Source organism: Perognathus longimembris, chromosome 6, assembly GCF_023159225.1.
Source record: "Perognathus longimembris pacificus isolate PPM17 chromosome 6, ASM2315922v1, whole genome shotgun sequence".
In the NCBI taxonomy this organism is placed as follows: domain Eukaryota; kingdom Metazoa; phylum Chordata; class Mammalia; order Rodentia; family Heteromyidae; genus Perognathus; species Perognathus longimembris.
In genome coordinates this window covers 83,959,990-83,976,175 of record NC_063166.1, presented here as the reverse complement: position 1 = coordinate 83,976,175, position 16,186 = coordinate 83,959,990, and the positions used below count along the sequence as shown (strand labels likewise).

Genomic DNA, 16,186 nt, shown 5'->3' with positions numbered 1-16,186 from the left:
AGATTCAACCTATTATATGAGAAAACATTTTATAATAATTCTAAAACTTGGTCCTTAGGCAATATAATACTCAATTTTACAATAAGTTGGTATTAGTGGTCGAACACAGAAGTCTAATTCAAGTAAAAGTACAATTTTTAAAATGATATTTTTAAAACAAAAATGTACTTTCCCAAAATAAAATACAACAAATTTTGAAGCCATATATATATATATATTTTTTTTTTTTTAGTAAAAGAAAAAAATAGCCGGGCACCAGTGGCTCACACCTGTTATCCTAGCTGCTCAGGAGGCTAAGATCTGAGTATTACGATTCAAAGCTAGCCTGGGCAGTAAAGTCTGTGAGACACTTATCTTCAATTAAACATACACACACACACACACACACACGCACGCACGCTGGAATAGGAGCTGTGACTCAAATGGCAGAGTGCTAAGTCTTGAGCACAAAAGCTCAGGAACAGCATCCAGATCCAGAGTTAAAGCCTCAAGACTGGCACACAAAAGTGTGTGTGTGTGTGTGTGTGTGTGTGTGTGTGTGTGTGTGTTATTTCCATATATTGCCCCACCTGTTACTTCATAGCTCATAAAGGTGACAGTCATATTCCAAGCACCTATGACTTAAACTTTTTTCAAGAAGGAAAAAAAACCTGTCACAATGCATCAGTTGTTAAATTTAAGCACTTATAAAGTTATCTATTAGAATCTGGTAATTAGTGCTATTACTGTCATCTCATTGAGGTGCCTTAGAAGGCACTTGTCAAGGTCATATAGCTGGGAAGTGGTCCAGAAACTGAATTTGAACCCTGAAAGTCTGATGCTAAACATAGGGCTCTGATTATTGACCATGTTGGCTTTTAAGATATTAAACATCCATATCTTTTTGTTTGTAACCATATTATCTTTTATGGGAAGGATTTTAAGGACTTTATAACTGACCTCTACATTTTTAAAAATCACTTCTTTAATTTACCATACATACAGTTAAGAAAGTCTTCTCTACACCACTCTCATCCTATTTCTCCTCAAATAAAAACTCAAGCAATACCTATCCTGTCAGACATTAAAATAATAAAGTTTTTCAAGCTCATTTCTGTTCACCCCCAGTATACTCCCATAATTGTATGTTAGACTCTCAAATATGCCATAGGCTGCTCTGCTCCCTCTGTTCTGATCAGCAGCAGCCTTCCTTACTCTTCTTTATCTTCTATCACGTTCTTTCACAAACTCCTCAGTATCTCAAGTGCCATGAAATCCAGGAATTCCTTTTTCTCTAAACTGAATATAATCACCATCTTTGAACTCTCTTATAGTATTTTATCTGTTTCTCATGATGTTTAGTATAGTTTATGTATTACATCTTCCTGGTATATAATAGTCTCACTAATGTCATATCTATGTAATAATTAACATAAGACTGTATATGATATATGTATGCATATATCAGTGCAATGTTTTATGTGTTCACATATGTTTATAGTCATGTATAATGGGAAAGTTATTAATACGTTTAGGAGAATATCCGTTCCAGAACCAAAACCACAAAACTACCAAAGAAACCACAAAAAGTCTTATCTGCTGAAACACAAAAAGGACTATCAAAAAAATGGAAAAACTCATCTCTACAAAAAAATACTCTGAGAGAGAACAGCCTGGACTTTTCTCCTACATCGCTATCTGGGAGTCCATCATCAATAGAATTAATGAGATGTGAGTATCATTTAATTTTCCTTCCATTTTTTGAATAGTTAACGATTTTCTACTACAACCAAATATGTAAAAATACAATCTGAAGACTAACTTGAAGGACTTAGTTAAGATTATAGGTAGTTAGCCAGGTATTATGGCATATGCCTGGAATTCCAGCTATTCCACAGGAAAAACTGGGAGATCACAGTCCAAGACCAGTCTGGGCAAAAATGCGAGAACCTGTCTGAAAAGCAAACTAAAACAAAAAAAATGTTTATGGGCTCAAGTAGTAGAGTGTTCAAGTAGAGGGTTCAAGTAGTAGAGTGATTATTGGCAAATGGTAGACTGAGATCAAGTCCTATCACCAAAGGGAAAAAATGAGGATTAGCAGTTAAACTTCTGTTTTTCCAGGCATGATGGCACACACCTGTAATCCTGGCTACGTGGAAGGCCGGTAGGGCTATGGTCCAATACTGGCCCACGCAAAAATATAAGACAGTACTTGAAAAATAACAAACCAAAGAAAGGACAAGGGTCATGGACTAAGTGGAAGACTTCCCTGCTCAGCAAGCACAAGATCCTGAGTTCAAACCCCAGTAGTGCCAAAATAACATTCCTTTTTAAACTAGTTAGTGATAGTAATTTATTTGCTAATATGCAAACAATGTTAGTAGCATGTTCAAGATTTTTATCTTAGGAAGTCAAAATCAAATGCTTCAGTATGGAAAATCCTTAATATATATTTACAAGGCTTTTTTGTTTTTTGGTGCCAGTTCTGGGCTTGAACTCAGGGCCTGGGCACTGTTCCTGAGCTTTTCTGCTCAAGGTCTGCACTCTTACCACTTGAGCCACACCTTTACTTTTGGCTTTTTTGGTAGTTAATAGGAAATAAGAGTGTCCAGGACTTTTCCTGTCTAGGGTGGGCTTCAAACCATGATCTTAGCTTCCTGAGTACCTAGGATTACAGGTGTGACCACCAGCACCCTGGCTATTTATAAGGTAGATGTAGAAATTCAGTTAATCTTAATTTTAATGTACTGTGAGCTCAAAATGTATTTAACAAAATAAGGATTAGGATGTTTTCTATTTTTATAATTTAGCAAAATATGTCCAAGGAATATTATGAGCCTTCTGTGGTCTTACAGTAGAAAATATTCATAAACCAAGAGGTTTTGCTTTTGTTTTAAAATGATTGGCATTAAAAATTTATATTCTTTGAAGCTCTAGCATATGTATGTCTTTCTCATACAGAAACTATGAATTTGTAGTTTTATGTCAGTTTAGTTTCTTGTGAGGCTATTTCTAATTACTAATTTCAGTTACAAGTCAAGATTTGAGCAATATGCTTAATCTTCCCCTAAAGTAGCTATTGGATCATTTTGTTTTCATTGTGGTTAGCACTATTGCTACATAGGAGAAATGGAGAGGATAGATGTATATTCTCTGATTCCACCTGGAAACTGTCTCTTTGAGAATTCATTTATAGTAACTTATTTTAGAAGTTAAATGTCCTAATTTTTGTGAGTTTGAGACCAGCAAATACTTTAGTTTTAATAACCTCATTTATTATGTGTCAGTCAGGATAATACTTTGATCATTACATTTTACCTCATATTGTAGATATTTTGCTTGAAATTGTTTTGGGGAGTTCTTTTTTTACCCCTTTATTGTCAAAGTGAAGTGCAGAAGGGTTACAGTTTCATGTGTAAGGCAATGAGTACATTTCTTGTTCAATTTGTTACCTTGTTTTGGAGAATTCTTAACATTTAAATTCATCAATTAATTTTTTCAAAGCCTTATAAAGTATTTTAAATATAAGTTGTTCCTAAATTATTGAAAGTGTATCTTTTTAAAATATAGCTGAGGTTTGGAAAATTATTGTATTCTTAGAATTTAAATAAACCAAGTTCTTTTTAAAGCAGACATCAACAGTAACATTGACCATACATTTGTTTTGTGGGGCAAATATAGGTAAAGAAAGAGAAACAGAAAAGAATTTTACTCAAGATTATGACTGCACAAAAAAATCACCTTATCCAAAAATTTCATCCCCTGAATCCTTAAACAGTTCTAATGAAGCTGGAGGTTCAGGAAACTCACCTCCAAACAAGCCTGACTCCCCAAGTGCAAGTGAAAGGCGCTCGCCACTTGCGGCACCGCTGTTTTTGGTAAGAATGTATTTGAAAGTGGTAAATAACTTGCCTTAAAAGCCCAACCAGGGGCTGGGGATATGGCCTAGTGGCAAGAGTGCTTGCCTCGTATACACGAGGCCCTGGGTTCAATTCCCCAGCACCACATATACAGAAAACGGCCAGAAGTGGCGCTGTGGCTCAAGTGGCAGAGTGCTAGCCTTCAGAGTGCTAGCCTTGAGCAAAAAAGAAGCCAGGGACAGTGCTCAGGCCCTGAGTCCCAGGCCAGGACTGGCAAAAAAAAAAAAAAAAAAAAAAAAATCCCAACCAAAGCTGGGCCCTGGTGGCTCACTCCTATAATCCTAGCTACCCAGGAGGCTGAGATCCCAGGACCGCCACTTGGAACCAGCCCTGGCAGAAAAGTCTTATCCACTCAAAAACCAGAAGTGGCTTTTTTTTTAAAGTGGGTTTTTAGCTGTGGTTAAAAGTGGTAGAGGGGGGGCTGGGGATATAGCCTAGTGGCAAGAGTGCCTGCCTCGGATACATGAGGCCCTAGGTTCGATTCCCCAGCACCACATATACAGAAAACAGCCAGAAGCGGCACTGTGGCTCAAGTGGCAGAGTGCTAGCCTTGAGCGGGAAGAAGCCAGGGACAGTGCTCAGGCCCTGAGTCCAAGGCCCAGGACTGGCAAAAAAAAAAAAAAAAAAGTGGTAGAGGGCTAGACCTTGAACAAAAGAACTCAAGGACAGCACCCAGGCCCCAAGTTCAACTTCCATGGCTGACAAAAAATAAAAAGGTTTCACATAGTTTGGTTCCAATTTACAAACCTTCTTACCTACACCCCATTTTCCTTATTTTTAAATAATGGGGCTTAATTTTGAAAACTCTGAAGTCATGATAAAATTGTAGAACTGATTACAAAGATTCCATGTAGTGCACTTAACTGTATGGATACAGCTGAGTTTTGAGTCAGACTGAACTGGATTTAAATTCTGGCTCTACTACTTGCTAGTTGTGTGACACTTTACAAGTTACTGAAGCTCTTTATACTTCACTTTTCTTGTCTCTATGATGGGGCAATGAAAATTAAATAGGCTGAACTATGCAAGTAAATAAAATGTTTTATTTTTAATATTTGTCTACCTTTGCATACAAAATGTTCAGAGCTTGGCAGTATAGCTGAGAGGTGGCAAACTACCTTTTAGCATGCATGAAGACCTGGTTTCAATATCCAGCATTATGAAAGCACTGGGCAGGGAGGGATTCTTGTTAAATTAACTGTTCAACATAATTGTAGCAGAGGTCTAAAAGTACCGATATACAACCAACCATTTGTTCTATACTGTAGCTGGGATTCTAGGCATGAGCCACCATGCCTGGCTTTATTGTGTGTGCTTGAACTCAGGGGCTGGCTACTGTCTCTGAGTTGGTTTTTTTGTGGTGGGGGGGCGGAAGAGCAAGGGTGTTTATTTATTTTTGCTGAAGGTTAGTGCTCTAACCCTTGAGCCACAGCTCTGCTTTTAGCATTTGAGTGATTAATTGTACATAAGAGTCTCATGGGGCTGGGAATATGGCCTAGTAGCAAGAGCACTTGCCTTATATACATGAAGCCCTGGGTTCAATTCCCCAGCACCACATATACAGAAAATGGCCAGAAGTGGCGCTGTGGCCCAAGTGGCAAAGTGCTAGCCTTGAGCAAAAAGAAGCCAGGGACAGTGCTCAGGCCCTGAGTCCGAGCCCCAGGACTGGCCAAAAAAAAAGAAATCAAGAGTCTCATGGACTTTCCTGCCTGGGCTGGCTTTGAGTCATGTTCCTCAAATCTCTGCTTCCTGGTGACATACCAGCCCTTGGCTCTGTCCTGTCACTTTTAAGTGAGTGCATTTTCTATATGTAGAAGGCTTAAAGTTCCTTTTATTCTTTTTGTTTTGGGGCTGTACCGGGATTTGAACTCAAAGCTTCATGTTTGCTCAGCATACTTGCTTGACTGGTACTCCACACTTGAGTCACTCGTCCAGCCTTGCATTTTGTGGCTATTTTGGAGATGGAGTCTAGTAAACTTTTGTGCCTAGCCTGCCTAAACCAGTTTTCCAGGTCTCAGCCTTTTGAATAGTTAGAATATAACCATTTTGAAATCGGTCATCTTCATAGGTAGTTTTCTCTCTCTTTGTTTTTTTCCTATCAGGGTTTGGGCCCTGGGCCTTATGCTGGCTAGGCAGATATTTGATGGCTTGACCCACACTCTCAGCCCTTTGTGTTTTCATTAGTTTTTGAATAGGGCCTTACTTTTTGCCTGGGTCAGCTTGGACCACAATCCTATTTATGCTTTTAACCTAGCAGGGATGTTACCTCCCGCCACCCCCCCCACACCCGCCACACAGAAAAAAAAGGGTGTTGTTTTTTTTTTTTGTATCTACAACAATCTTGATGAATTCCATCATAATTGTGTACTCAGATTCTCTTCGAATTTTGATATGGACATCCATATAGGCTGCTATTCGTGATAACTTCTGCATTTTCTGTTCTGCTTCTGGTTCTTCATATTCTTTGTCTTGTTAAGGTGACTAGACCACTGAAGCATAATATACTTACGAGCAGGCTTCTTTATCCATGATCATCAAGCTAATATTCTATTTGTCTAATAGGTACTTAAAAATTATGAAATGTGGGCTGGGGATATGGCCTAGTGGCAAGAGCGCTTGCCTCATATACATGAGGCCCTGGGTTCGATTCCCTAGCACCACATATACAGAAAACGGCCAGAAGTGGCGCTGTGGCTCAAGTGGCAGAGTGCTAGCCTTGAGCAAAAGGAAGCCAGGGACAGTGCTCAGGCCCTGAGTCCAAGGCCCAGGACTGGCCAAAAAAAAAAAAAAAATTATGAAATGTGAATTAATCTTCTCAAACTAAAGTAGCTTAATGTTGCCTCTTCTTATGTATAACATTTTCTTTTGTCTTTAAACAGTTATCTTAATTTCGTATTTCTGTTTCTCCCACTCATTCATAGCCTAGACAAACTCCAACTAAGAATAATACTGTTATGGATAGAAGAAATATAAATTCTGTAGAACTCACACAAGAAACACAAAATTGTAACAGTGATTCAGATGTTAGGAGTAATAGTTCTGATAAACACCTTGTGGAAATTCAATCTCCAGCTATCATTGGAAACCATATACAAAGCAAAAGAGAGGTAATATACTGTTGTTTTTTTAAGTTTCCTTAAATTAAAATGATTCTTGCAAGAATCAAATTACTAGCCTTTTCTGATGCATAAAGAATATAGACTGGACTAATCTTAGAAAAATGTTTTTGAGCAGAAAAAATTCACACTTAAAGTGAAAACAGTAAGGTCTTAGACAATGAAGATATAGCTTCTAACCCCCTGGTTTACAGATTGATAACTAGGACTCTTGGGTTCATAATCATGTAGTAGTCTGTCTGAGTTTCTTACTACCATAAAAGTCCATCATTCTAACAACAAAAATAACTAATAACCTTTAAAATTCAGAAGGTCAAGATAGAATATTATGGTTAGAATGGGCTGGGATTTGAGGTAGGCCTAAGAGGATAGATGGGTACATACAGATTAAGTAGAAAAAAAACAGTAACCTAAATAGAGGTTACTAAGTACAGAAAAGGATTATGCATTCCAACAGTAAAATAGAGGGTTAAATCTGAAAATTTTTGTTAAAAGGAAATAATTTAAAATTTAATTTTCTATGCCCCCATTTCCTAATTCAAATATGGAAACAATAACCCTAACAAAGACAAACTGAATAGCAAGCTTAGTCAAAAAATTCAGCTCAAAAGTATTGCTATAGGATTGACATTAATCTAATAACTAGTGTTAAAGATAAAAAAGAAAGGATAGAAGCAAAACAGTCTGAAAAGGAATTGACAGCATTTGAAATATTCTCAGTTTGAGAGTGATGGTCCCAGATGAATCCATGCAGACTTAAAATACCTGTTTTCTAATTTCCATTATGTATTTTAGGAAAACAGTTCAGTATCTTCAATGTCCCTATCTATTGAGGAAAGACAGAAACTAGTATTTGATACGCTCAGCGATACTACTCATGAATCAGGTATGTAGTCTCAGCCTTGCTTTTAAAAGAGCTACTAACTACTTAAATAATATTCTGAAATTTCATCTAAATGAATTATATATAGTGAATTTAGCTAATGTATAAAGTTTAATACACAGTTGTTTAAAACACAATAGAAATAGCTTAAAGGCTTATTAATAAAAGGAATGAAATAGTAGGCATTTTTAATCAAAACTGTAACACTATTATTTTTCACTCTTCATCAGGCCCCACTCAGCATCCTAGATTCAAACGAATAATCACAGAAGATAATGCAAGTAATTCTGAACTGGACACAGAAGAAGAGGAAATGAGAGCACACTTGCCTTCCAAAAGACTGTGTAAAATGGAAGATGCAGATAGTCACTCCTATCAATGTAGGTAGCGCAAAATGCTATGATGTGGAAGATGGCTTCTTAGATTTTGAATACTTCATCCACAAAATAAGCTCCTTTGTAAAGAAAACTGGAAAAGTCGAAGATAGATGATTTTGTACCACAAATTGCACGTAATCTGAATGATGTCGTAGTAACTGTCTTATCTACTCAGTGAACTGCCCCATCGTCCAGTCACTTCTTACTGCATATAGTGTTACTAGAGTTTGAGTTGGAGCATGGGTGTGTCACTCATTTAAAGCAGTTACGAAAACAATCTCCAGATGCTCCACTTAAAGTTGCCGTATCTACATGAGTAGTTGCCACCTTAAAGGGTTTTTGTTTAAATAAATAGGAATTGTTTTGTTTTTTACATTTAAACATGAGGTCTACTTTTGATTTCATAATTTCTAGATTGTACATAGAATTAGAAATAAGAAAGATGGTTTTACCTAATGACAAGAATAACTTTGAAATAATGTAGATTTTAACTCTAGCTGATTGTTTTCACTTTTTAGTGTCTCAGAACATATCTCCATTATCACCAAAGGACATTTCCATTTCTGAGGAGGGCTGGGGCAGTGACCTGTCATCAGGCGTGGGGGTGCTTTGCGAGAAGATCAACTCTGAATTTAAGAGGAAGCTTGATGTAAGTTCTCAGCATTGAAAATGATTGTTTACACAGCATAGTATGCCACGCTTTTTGTCAGACTGTTGGTTGCTTGTTCCTGGGGCAACAGGAAACCTGTTCATGGATGCAACCGTCTGTACATGTGCAAGACTGAGAAAATTACCAGGTTTAAAAGATCTCACATAACCTTGAGTTTATCCCACATCTCAAATCTGCTATTCATTTTCTTACTGTACTAAGTCTTTCTCTTTTGCCCTGTTTTCCCTTTCAGTTTCATATGTTTGCTTTTCTACGACTTTTCTGAACAATTTTCTTTTCGTGCCTTCTCAAGACATTTTTAGGACAATTCTGGGGTCTGAAGTCAGGGAATCATGCTTAGTAGGCTGGTGCTTGGTAGGCCGCTTAGTCCACACCTCTAGGCTTTTTTTGCTGTAGTCTGTCAGGGTGTATCTAGATTGAGATATTCTTATTGTAAGCTTACCACTATACTAGAATGACCGGTATCCTCCACCATGCCCAGCTATTTACTGAGGCAAGGTCTCTGGAACTCTTTGCCCATGCTGGCCTCAAAGTGGAGTCCTCTCAGTCTCCACTTACTGAGTAGCCAGGATTACATGCACAAGCCAATGCCCCCTGCCTCGTTAGTCATGTTTGTGTCTCACAGAGGTGACCATTAGTGAAGGAAGTGTGGTACAGGACTTTACACTCCCAGCCTTAGTCTGCCAGCTCTGTACTTACATATCACTAGTTGGGGGATCCAATGAGATGATTTATGCTTTCTAAAACACTTTTTAATCACTAGTAATGCTTTCTCGGATTGATAGTTCTTTTATGCTTTTCTTTGAAGATATTTTTCAGCATGTTTTTGGCACTGTGACTTGCTTTGACTTTTTCTTCTATTTAAGGGTAAAATCTGAAGTTAGGTAAAATTCTTGACATTTAGTTTGTTTTTACCTTTTTTGCTTAAGGTCAATCTGGTCTAAATGGAGAATACATGATGTGTATGTTCTGAAACATGCCTGTGACTACATGTGAATGCATGCTTTTTGAAAAATGTTAAGAGCAATGATTCTGTGTATCTTTGGCTGTGCTATATCATAAAGAACTAGAACCACTAGAAGTTTTTGTTAATACTATTGGCTGCAGTGTTCTTATGAAAATAATTAGTGAATTCAACCAAAGTCTACAATCAAAGTCTTAGCCAATAGAATTAGACACTGCTCTGACTGAACTTCTTTATTAAACTTCAAGTTAGTACTGGGACTGTGGCTTAGCAGTAGAGTGCTTGCCTAGCATGCATGAAGCCCTGGGTTAGATTCCTCAGCACCACACAAAAAGAAAAGGCCAGAAGTGGCAGAGTGCTAGCCTTGAGCAAAAAGAAGCCAGGGGCAGTGCTCAGGTCCTGAGTTCAAACTCCAAACTGGCAAAACAAAACAAATCTTTATGTTAAAAAACTGAGTTTAACATAGTTCTCTTGTTATCTTTAGTTAAGAAATAAGAGAATTGAGAGGTAAAATTTTTTTTTAATTTTTTTTCTAAGTTCTTAGCCATTCACATGTCATGGAAAAGGCTTTATGCATAATATTCTTTGTTTAGAATGTTATTTTATAAAGGTGTTTTAATTTTAAAATGATTCTTTTTCAGGCTCGAAATAAAATAATAGAATATTTTACTATGCAGTCTTGGAAAACAGCTCAGCAACATCTCAAAACAATGAACCATCAAATTCAGGAGAATAGGTCTGTAATGAAAATTTATTCTGATAACCTCTGAATGATGTACATTCATAAATTATGAATGCATGTTTTGGATGCTGTGGTTTTAAATTTTTTATCTCATTTTGTTTCTTTAATAGAATTAAAAAACTTGATAAATTCAAATTCATCATCACAGAAGAGCTGGAGAATTTTGAAAAAGATTCACAGTCCTTAAAGGATTTAGAGAAGGAATTTGTGGTTTGTGCTTTTTAGAAATTAAGTTCTATTAAAAACTTGGTATTGGCATAATCCACTTCTGAAAACTTTCAATTACTTGTTGTTTTGAGGGAATATCCTGAAGATTTGCATTTTCCTCATTTTTTTTTTAATTTTGCTTGTTTGTTTTGATCATGTTGGGGGTTTGAACCCATAGCCTCGCATCTGGTAGGCAGATGCTCTACCGCTTGAGCCACACTCCTAGCTCCTTTTGTTTTATTTGTCAAATAGGTTTTAGTGGTTTTATCATGTGAAGCTTGGACTGTGATCCTTATGCTTCCCAAAGAGACGGGACAAGAGTCACATGCTACCATGTCCAGTTATTGCTTGAAATGGTGTCTTAGTAACACTGTGCCAGACTGGTTTTAATCTGTAGCTCTCCAGATATCCAACTTCCAAACAGTAGGGATTATAAGCATAAGGCACTATACCCAGATACCTAGCCACTTTTCATTCTTTTGAACATAATTTGTTCTCAATTTTATTTTAAAATCAGCTTCATATAAACTATAAATTGCAAACAAGTTTATGGTAAAACTTTTTTTTTTTTTTTTTTTGCCAGTCCTGGGCCTTGGACTCAGGGCCTGAGCACTGTCCCTGGCTTCTTCCCGCTCAAGGCTAGCACTCTGCCACTTGAGCCACAGCGCCGCTTCTGGCCGTTTTCTGTATATGTGGTGCTGGGGAATCGAACCTAGGGCCTCGTGTATCCGAGGCAGGCACTCTTGCCACTAGGCCATATCCCCAGCCCCAGGTAAAACTTTTTATAACATGGAAGAAATCGATATTTTTACTTCCAATTTTAAATGTACATATATTTAACATATACATATAAGTAACACCTATTCAAATGGTTTAAGTTAGGAATAGTAGCAGGAGAAGTGATTCACACCTATAATCTCAGCTCTTTGGAGGCACAGATCATGCAGATCATAGTTCAAAGCCAGACTGAGCAAAAATTAGAGAATTCCCTGTCAACCGACACGATGGGCACGGTGTGTACATGTGTCACCCTTACTGTAAAGGCAACATTGGCATAGGTTTCCCCAGGCAAACATGCAAGACCCTAGCTGGAAAACTAAAAGAAAGACTGGGAATATGGCTTAAAAGTAGAGTACCTGCCCCAGGAAGTGTGAGGTTCTGAGTTCAAACCCCCAGTACTGCCCCTTCCCCCTCAAAAAGACCATTTGGAATAGTAAAGTACAGCTAGCTTTTGTGTCTTGAATTTTAGGACTTCTGGGAAAGAGCACTTCAGAAGCTCAATGTGTATCAGAAAAACGAACAACAGAGGTTAGTATTCCCTTCAGGACTAGAGTCTACATATAAAATAGATTTTAAAATCAGCAATAAGTTTACATTTGAAAAAATCACACATTTTACTTTTGCAATTCAACTAGAATTCCTGATGAATACGAAAGTAACTCTCATTTGCTTGCCTGTTAGGCTCCGTCATTTGGAAAATGCGTTGAATAAAAATGTCTTTGGTAACAGTGATTTTGAAGAATCTGTATTTTCATCTCAGGTATGAATTTTTTATACTTACATAATCTTGATATTGCTTATTCTAACTTGTTTTCTTTCGTGGTGAAACTTTTGTCAATTTCATGGGGGAATATGCTCATTTTCAGATGTCCTTGATGAAAGAAAACATGAAAACACTACAGGACAAGCTCCTTAAACAGATGGTAAGTCAGCCAATGAGGCTTTCTTTTCTCTCTGTGAGGCGTCTCACTGTGTGAGGTAGGCTGGCCTTGCACCCATCAGACTCCGTCCTCAGCCTCCCAAGTACCGAGATTACAGGCAGTCACCACCAAGTCTGACTGCTTTTGTATGTTTTATGAGGTCTTCTTTTTCTTTTTGGGTTGGGAGACGGCAGGCTTAGCCTTATTGACTTTTAGTTCTTTAAATCATATGAAACTAGTTATAGTAAAAGAATGAAATAATTTAAATAAGTCATCCATCCTAAGGTGAAGAATATAAATTTACAAACATGAGACAAGATTAAGTGGGATGCCTGTGGCTCACCCTTGTAATCCTAGATACTCAAGAGGCTGAGATCTGAGGATTGCAGTTTGAAGCCAGCCTGGGCAGGAAAGTCCGTGACACTCTTATCTCCAGTGAACACCAGAGAACTGGCAGTGGGGATGTGGCTCGGGTAGAGCGCCAGCCTTTAGCGAAAACTTCAGGGACAGCACCCAGGCCCTTAGTGCAAACCCCACAACTGACCTCACCCCCTCCAAACAAAAAAACAAAACAGATATAGTTTTAGGAATTACTTATTTTCACCATTTCCAAACACTGTGCTCTAAAATCAGGGCAGAGCTACCTGGAAAGGCTCAGTAGGAGAATTACCCATTTGGAAAACAAGACTTCATTTACATAGATAAACAAAGTTCACTTTATAAAGTTCTCCTCTACTATCAGCGGCTTTCTGATGGTAAAACACACCTAGAGACACTACCCATGCTCCTCTACATGAACATGTTTTCTTAAATATGGGAGGCACACTTTTACCCTGATACTTATCTGCAAGGTGTATGAATGTACTTAGAAAAATTTGCTAGAATCTCAGCATAGTAAAATGGTAGAACATGAGTATGTTGTGACTAAATTTGCCTAGCTTGAAGCAAACAAGAAGCTAGCCACTAGACTACGTGGACCTTTACTGAAATTTTTTTCAGGCTATTTTCATTTTACTTTCTTCCCTCAAAAATTAAATTTCATTGATGTAGTGATTTAAAAGTTGGCAAGTCCTCATTTAGTTATTACCTTGAATATAGTGGTCTTTATAGTGTCCTACAGATGCCTATAAACAGACTCTGGGAGACTGAGTCGAATGAGCATTGACAAAAATATCCTATGGAAAGGGATTATTTTAAGATTAATTCCTGTGACAGACTGATATATTTTCTATCTTATGTGGTGCTTTTACAGTGATAATGAAAATCTAAGTATCATTTTTTTTTCCCTTGGTCATAGCAAGAAGAAGAACTTCACAACATACGCAGAGGACTGATGTCATTATTCTTGGCTCATGGAAGAAATAATAATGCGTGAAATCTAGTTGCTAATGTTTTATCTAATTATTATCCTTTTATATAACTGCAAAGAGAAGTAGATATCACCCAAGAAAGTGCATATTTGTAGGAAATGTGCACCAAAATGAAAGAAATGCCTGTCTGATAAATGAAAAAACTGCTGAACATGACTTCAAGCCCAGAAAATTTTTGTCTCCCTACTAGTGTTCTTTCTTTTTTTTTCTTTCTTAGAAAGGGAACATTTTGGAAAAACAATAAAAGGAATTGGATTATTCTTATAATAGTTATATGTTAGCTAACAATGCTCATCAAACTAGTTTAAAAAATTGCATCGCATAAAATGTACCCAGAATACATTTGTGTATTCTGAACACATTTAATAGTTTTAGATTAAAAGCTATATTATTAAAATGTGTAAACTAGTTCACACTATTCAAGTTATAAAAACAGAAGTTAGAAAAGTCCTGATTTAAGATATTTATAAATGATATATCAATAGCTTCAGCACACTGTTGGCAGGTATGCGTTAATTTGTTATTCCAATGTATTAGAATGCACTAAATTTCCTAAAGTTGTAACTGTGTTTCCTAAATATTTCAATTCAATGTAGCAGGCTGTTTGGCAAATACTCCAGTATCCATTGTAATATTTTGATAATTACTTTTTATCAAAATGAATGCATTTGATTTGTTATAATATTTTAAACTTGAAATAAAATGTTCGTTTCACTTGCATAAGTATGATCTAATTGTTTATTTTCCTATTTTATGAATATCCAATCAAGCCAAATGCCTTTCTCCCTTTAAACACCTGAAGTGTCATACCAGGTAGTCCCTTGCCCATTTAACGGCAGCAGAGGGTCTGAAGAATATCAGTATTTAGATACAGTGGTGAAGTAGCGTCTTACTCAAGATATGAAGGAAAACAAGCCGAGTAGCTCCTGCTTGTCATCTGAAATAGGAGGAGATGTGGAGGACATCGGTTTGAAACCAGCAGGAGCAGAACAATCTGGGAGACTCCACCATCGATTAACCAGCAAAAAGCCTACTTGAAGGTGTGTCTCAAGTAGAAGGATGACAGCCATGAGGAAGAAAGCTGAGCACCAGACTCAATTCAAGCCCCAGAACTATCCCCAAAGGGCGTGAGTACAACCCTTACCTTTGTTCATTCAATTATTAGCATCAGTTAAGATTTTAAAATTTATTAGTGGAGTATTGGAATTACTATGTCAAAAGAGTAGCAGCTCCTCTTTAATATTAACTATTACTCAAGTTGCTATTCTTGTTGCCTTGTGAGAATTGAGAACTAATTCTGTCATGCATGATTTACCTGTGCGCTTCTCCTCAGCCAAACGTAACCTCCTCTCTCCTACGTCCTCAGCTCCTCCTACACTACACGCCGTCCATCCATCCCCAGTTCACACTTCTCCTACCTTAGAACTTAGCTGCTATGACTGTTATCAAGTCTCTAAAGTTAATTTCCCTTCTAACATTATTACTGTAACCTTGCCATCTTCCTAACTCGCCCTCTAGAATATTCTCAGACCATTTATTCTACCACTCTTCCCTGTTGACCTTTCTTGTGTGACCTTTCTTCTTTATGCATTTTAGATGGTACAGTCCAAAATAATTCTTCTTACCTTTTCTCCTCTGTTACTCTTATCCAGTAATTCATAGCTTCATACCACTAGAGAAAATTCATACAATCAAGCTTTAATTTTTATGACAATACATTCCAAATGGCACACAGAATTGATTAATAGTCCTTATTCTACCATATAGTCCTTATTTAACAGGTTTACTAATGGTCAAAGATTATTTTTCTCAATTCCTCACCTTGCATCAGAGTCTCACCTTATAATTTCTTCATCTTTACCCTAAAATTGAACATAGTATCTTAACACCATCAGAATTATCTGATTTGTCTCTTGTTGCAATGGTAGATATGCTTCTAGTAAGACAATCCTAGAATTCTGAATGCCATAAGCACTGGTTTTTCTCTCTTGCTGTCTGTGGCCTCTGTTTGTTAAATGAGTAAATAAGACCCTCCCTTGACACCCAGTTCCCCACTAGCTGCTGCCCCTTCCCATGTAATTCTTAAGTCACCTTTATGGAGAGTTTAGATATCTAGTTAATGCCAATCACTTCCCATGGGCTTATTTTCCTTCACTCCTGACTCCTGCCTCTATTTCATTCAAACCACTTTTGTCAAAACCACTAGTCATTTAGGTTGCCAAGTCGAATCTGTCTTCTTACTTAGCCTTAGTGGCATT

At 37.2% G+C, this 16,186-nt stretch overlaps 1 protein-coding gene across 1 annotated transcript in view; it reads left to right on the top strand.

Moving 5' to 3' along the window:
* Sycp2 (synaptonemal complex protein 2) overlaps positions 1 to 14,646 on the top strand; it is a 52,703-nt gene extending 38,057 nt beyond the window's left edge. Inside the window, exons 33-44 of the mRNA XM_048349688.1 lie at positions 1,515 to 1,710; positions 3,661 to 3,857; positions 6,821 to 7,006; positions 7,811 to 7,901; positions 8,129 to 8,278; positions 8,794 to 8,924; positions 10,551 to 10,645; positions 10,762 to 10,861; positions 12,108 to 12,166; positions 12,320 to 12,398; positions 12,505 to 12,561; positions 13,856 to 14,646. Of these exons, the coding sequence (XP_048205645.1) occupies positions 1,515 to 1,710; positions 3,661 to 3,857; positions 6,821 to 7,006; positions 7,811 to 7,901; positions 8,129 to 8,278; positions 8,794 to 8,924; positions 10,551 to 10,645; positions 10,762 to 10,861; positions 12,108 to 12,166; positions 12,320 to 12,398; positions 12,505 to 12,561; positions 13,856 to 13,933 (1,419 nt within the window). The 3' untranslated portion in view covers positions 13,934 to 14,646. The remainder of the gene's footprint in view (positions 1 to 1,514; positions 1,711 to 3,660; positions 3,858 to 6,820; positions 7,007 to 7,810; positions 7,902 to 8,128; positions 8,279 to 8,793; positions 8,925 to 10,550; positions 10,646 to 10,761; positions 10,862 to 12,107; positions 12,167 to 12,319; positions 12,399 to 12,504; positions 12,562 to 13,855) is intronic.
* Positions 14,647 to 16,186: the final 1,540 nt, after the last annotated feature.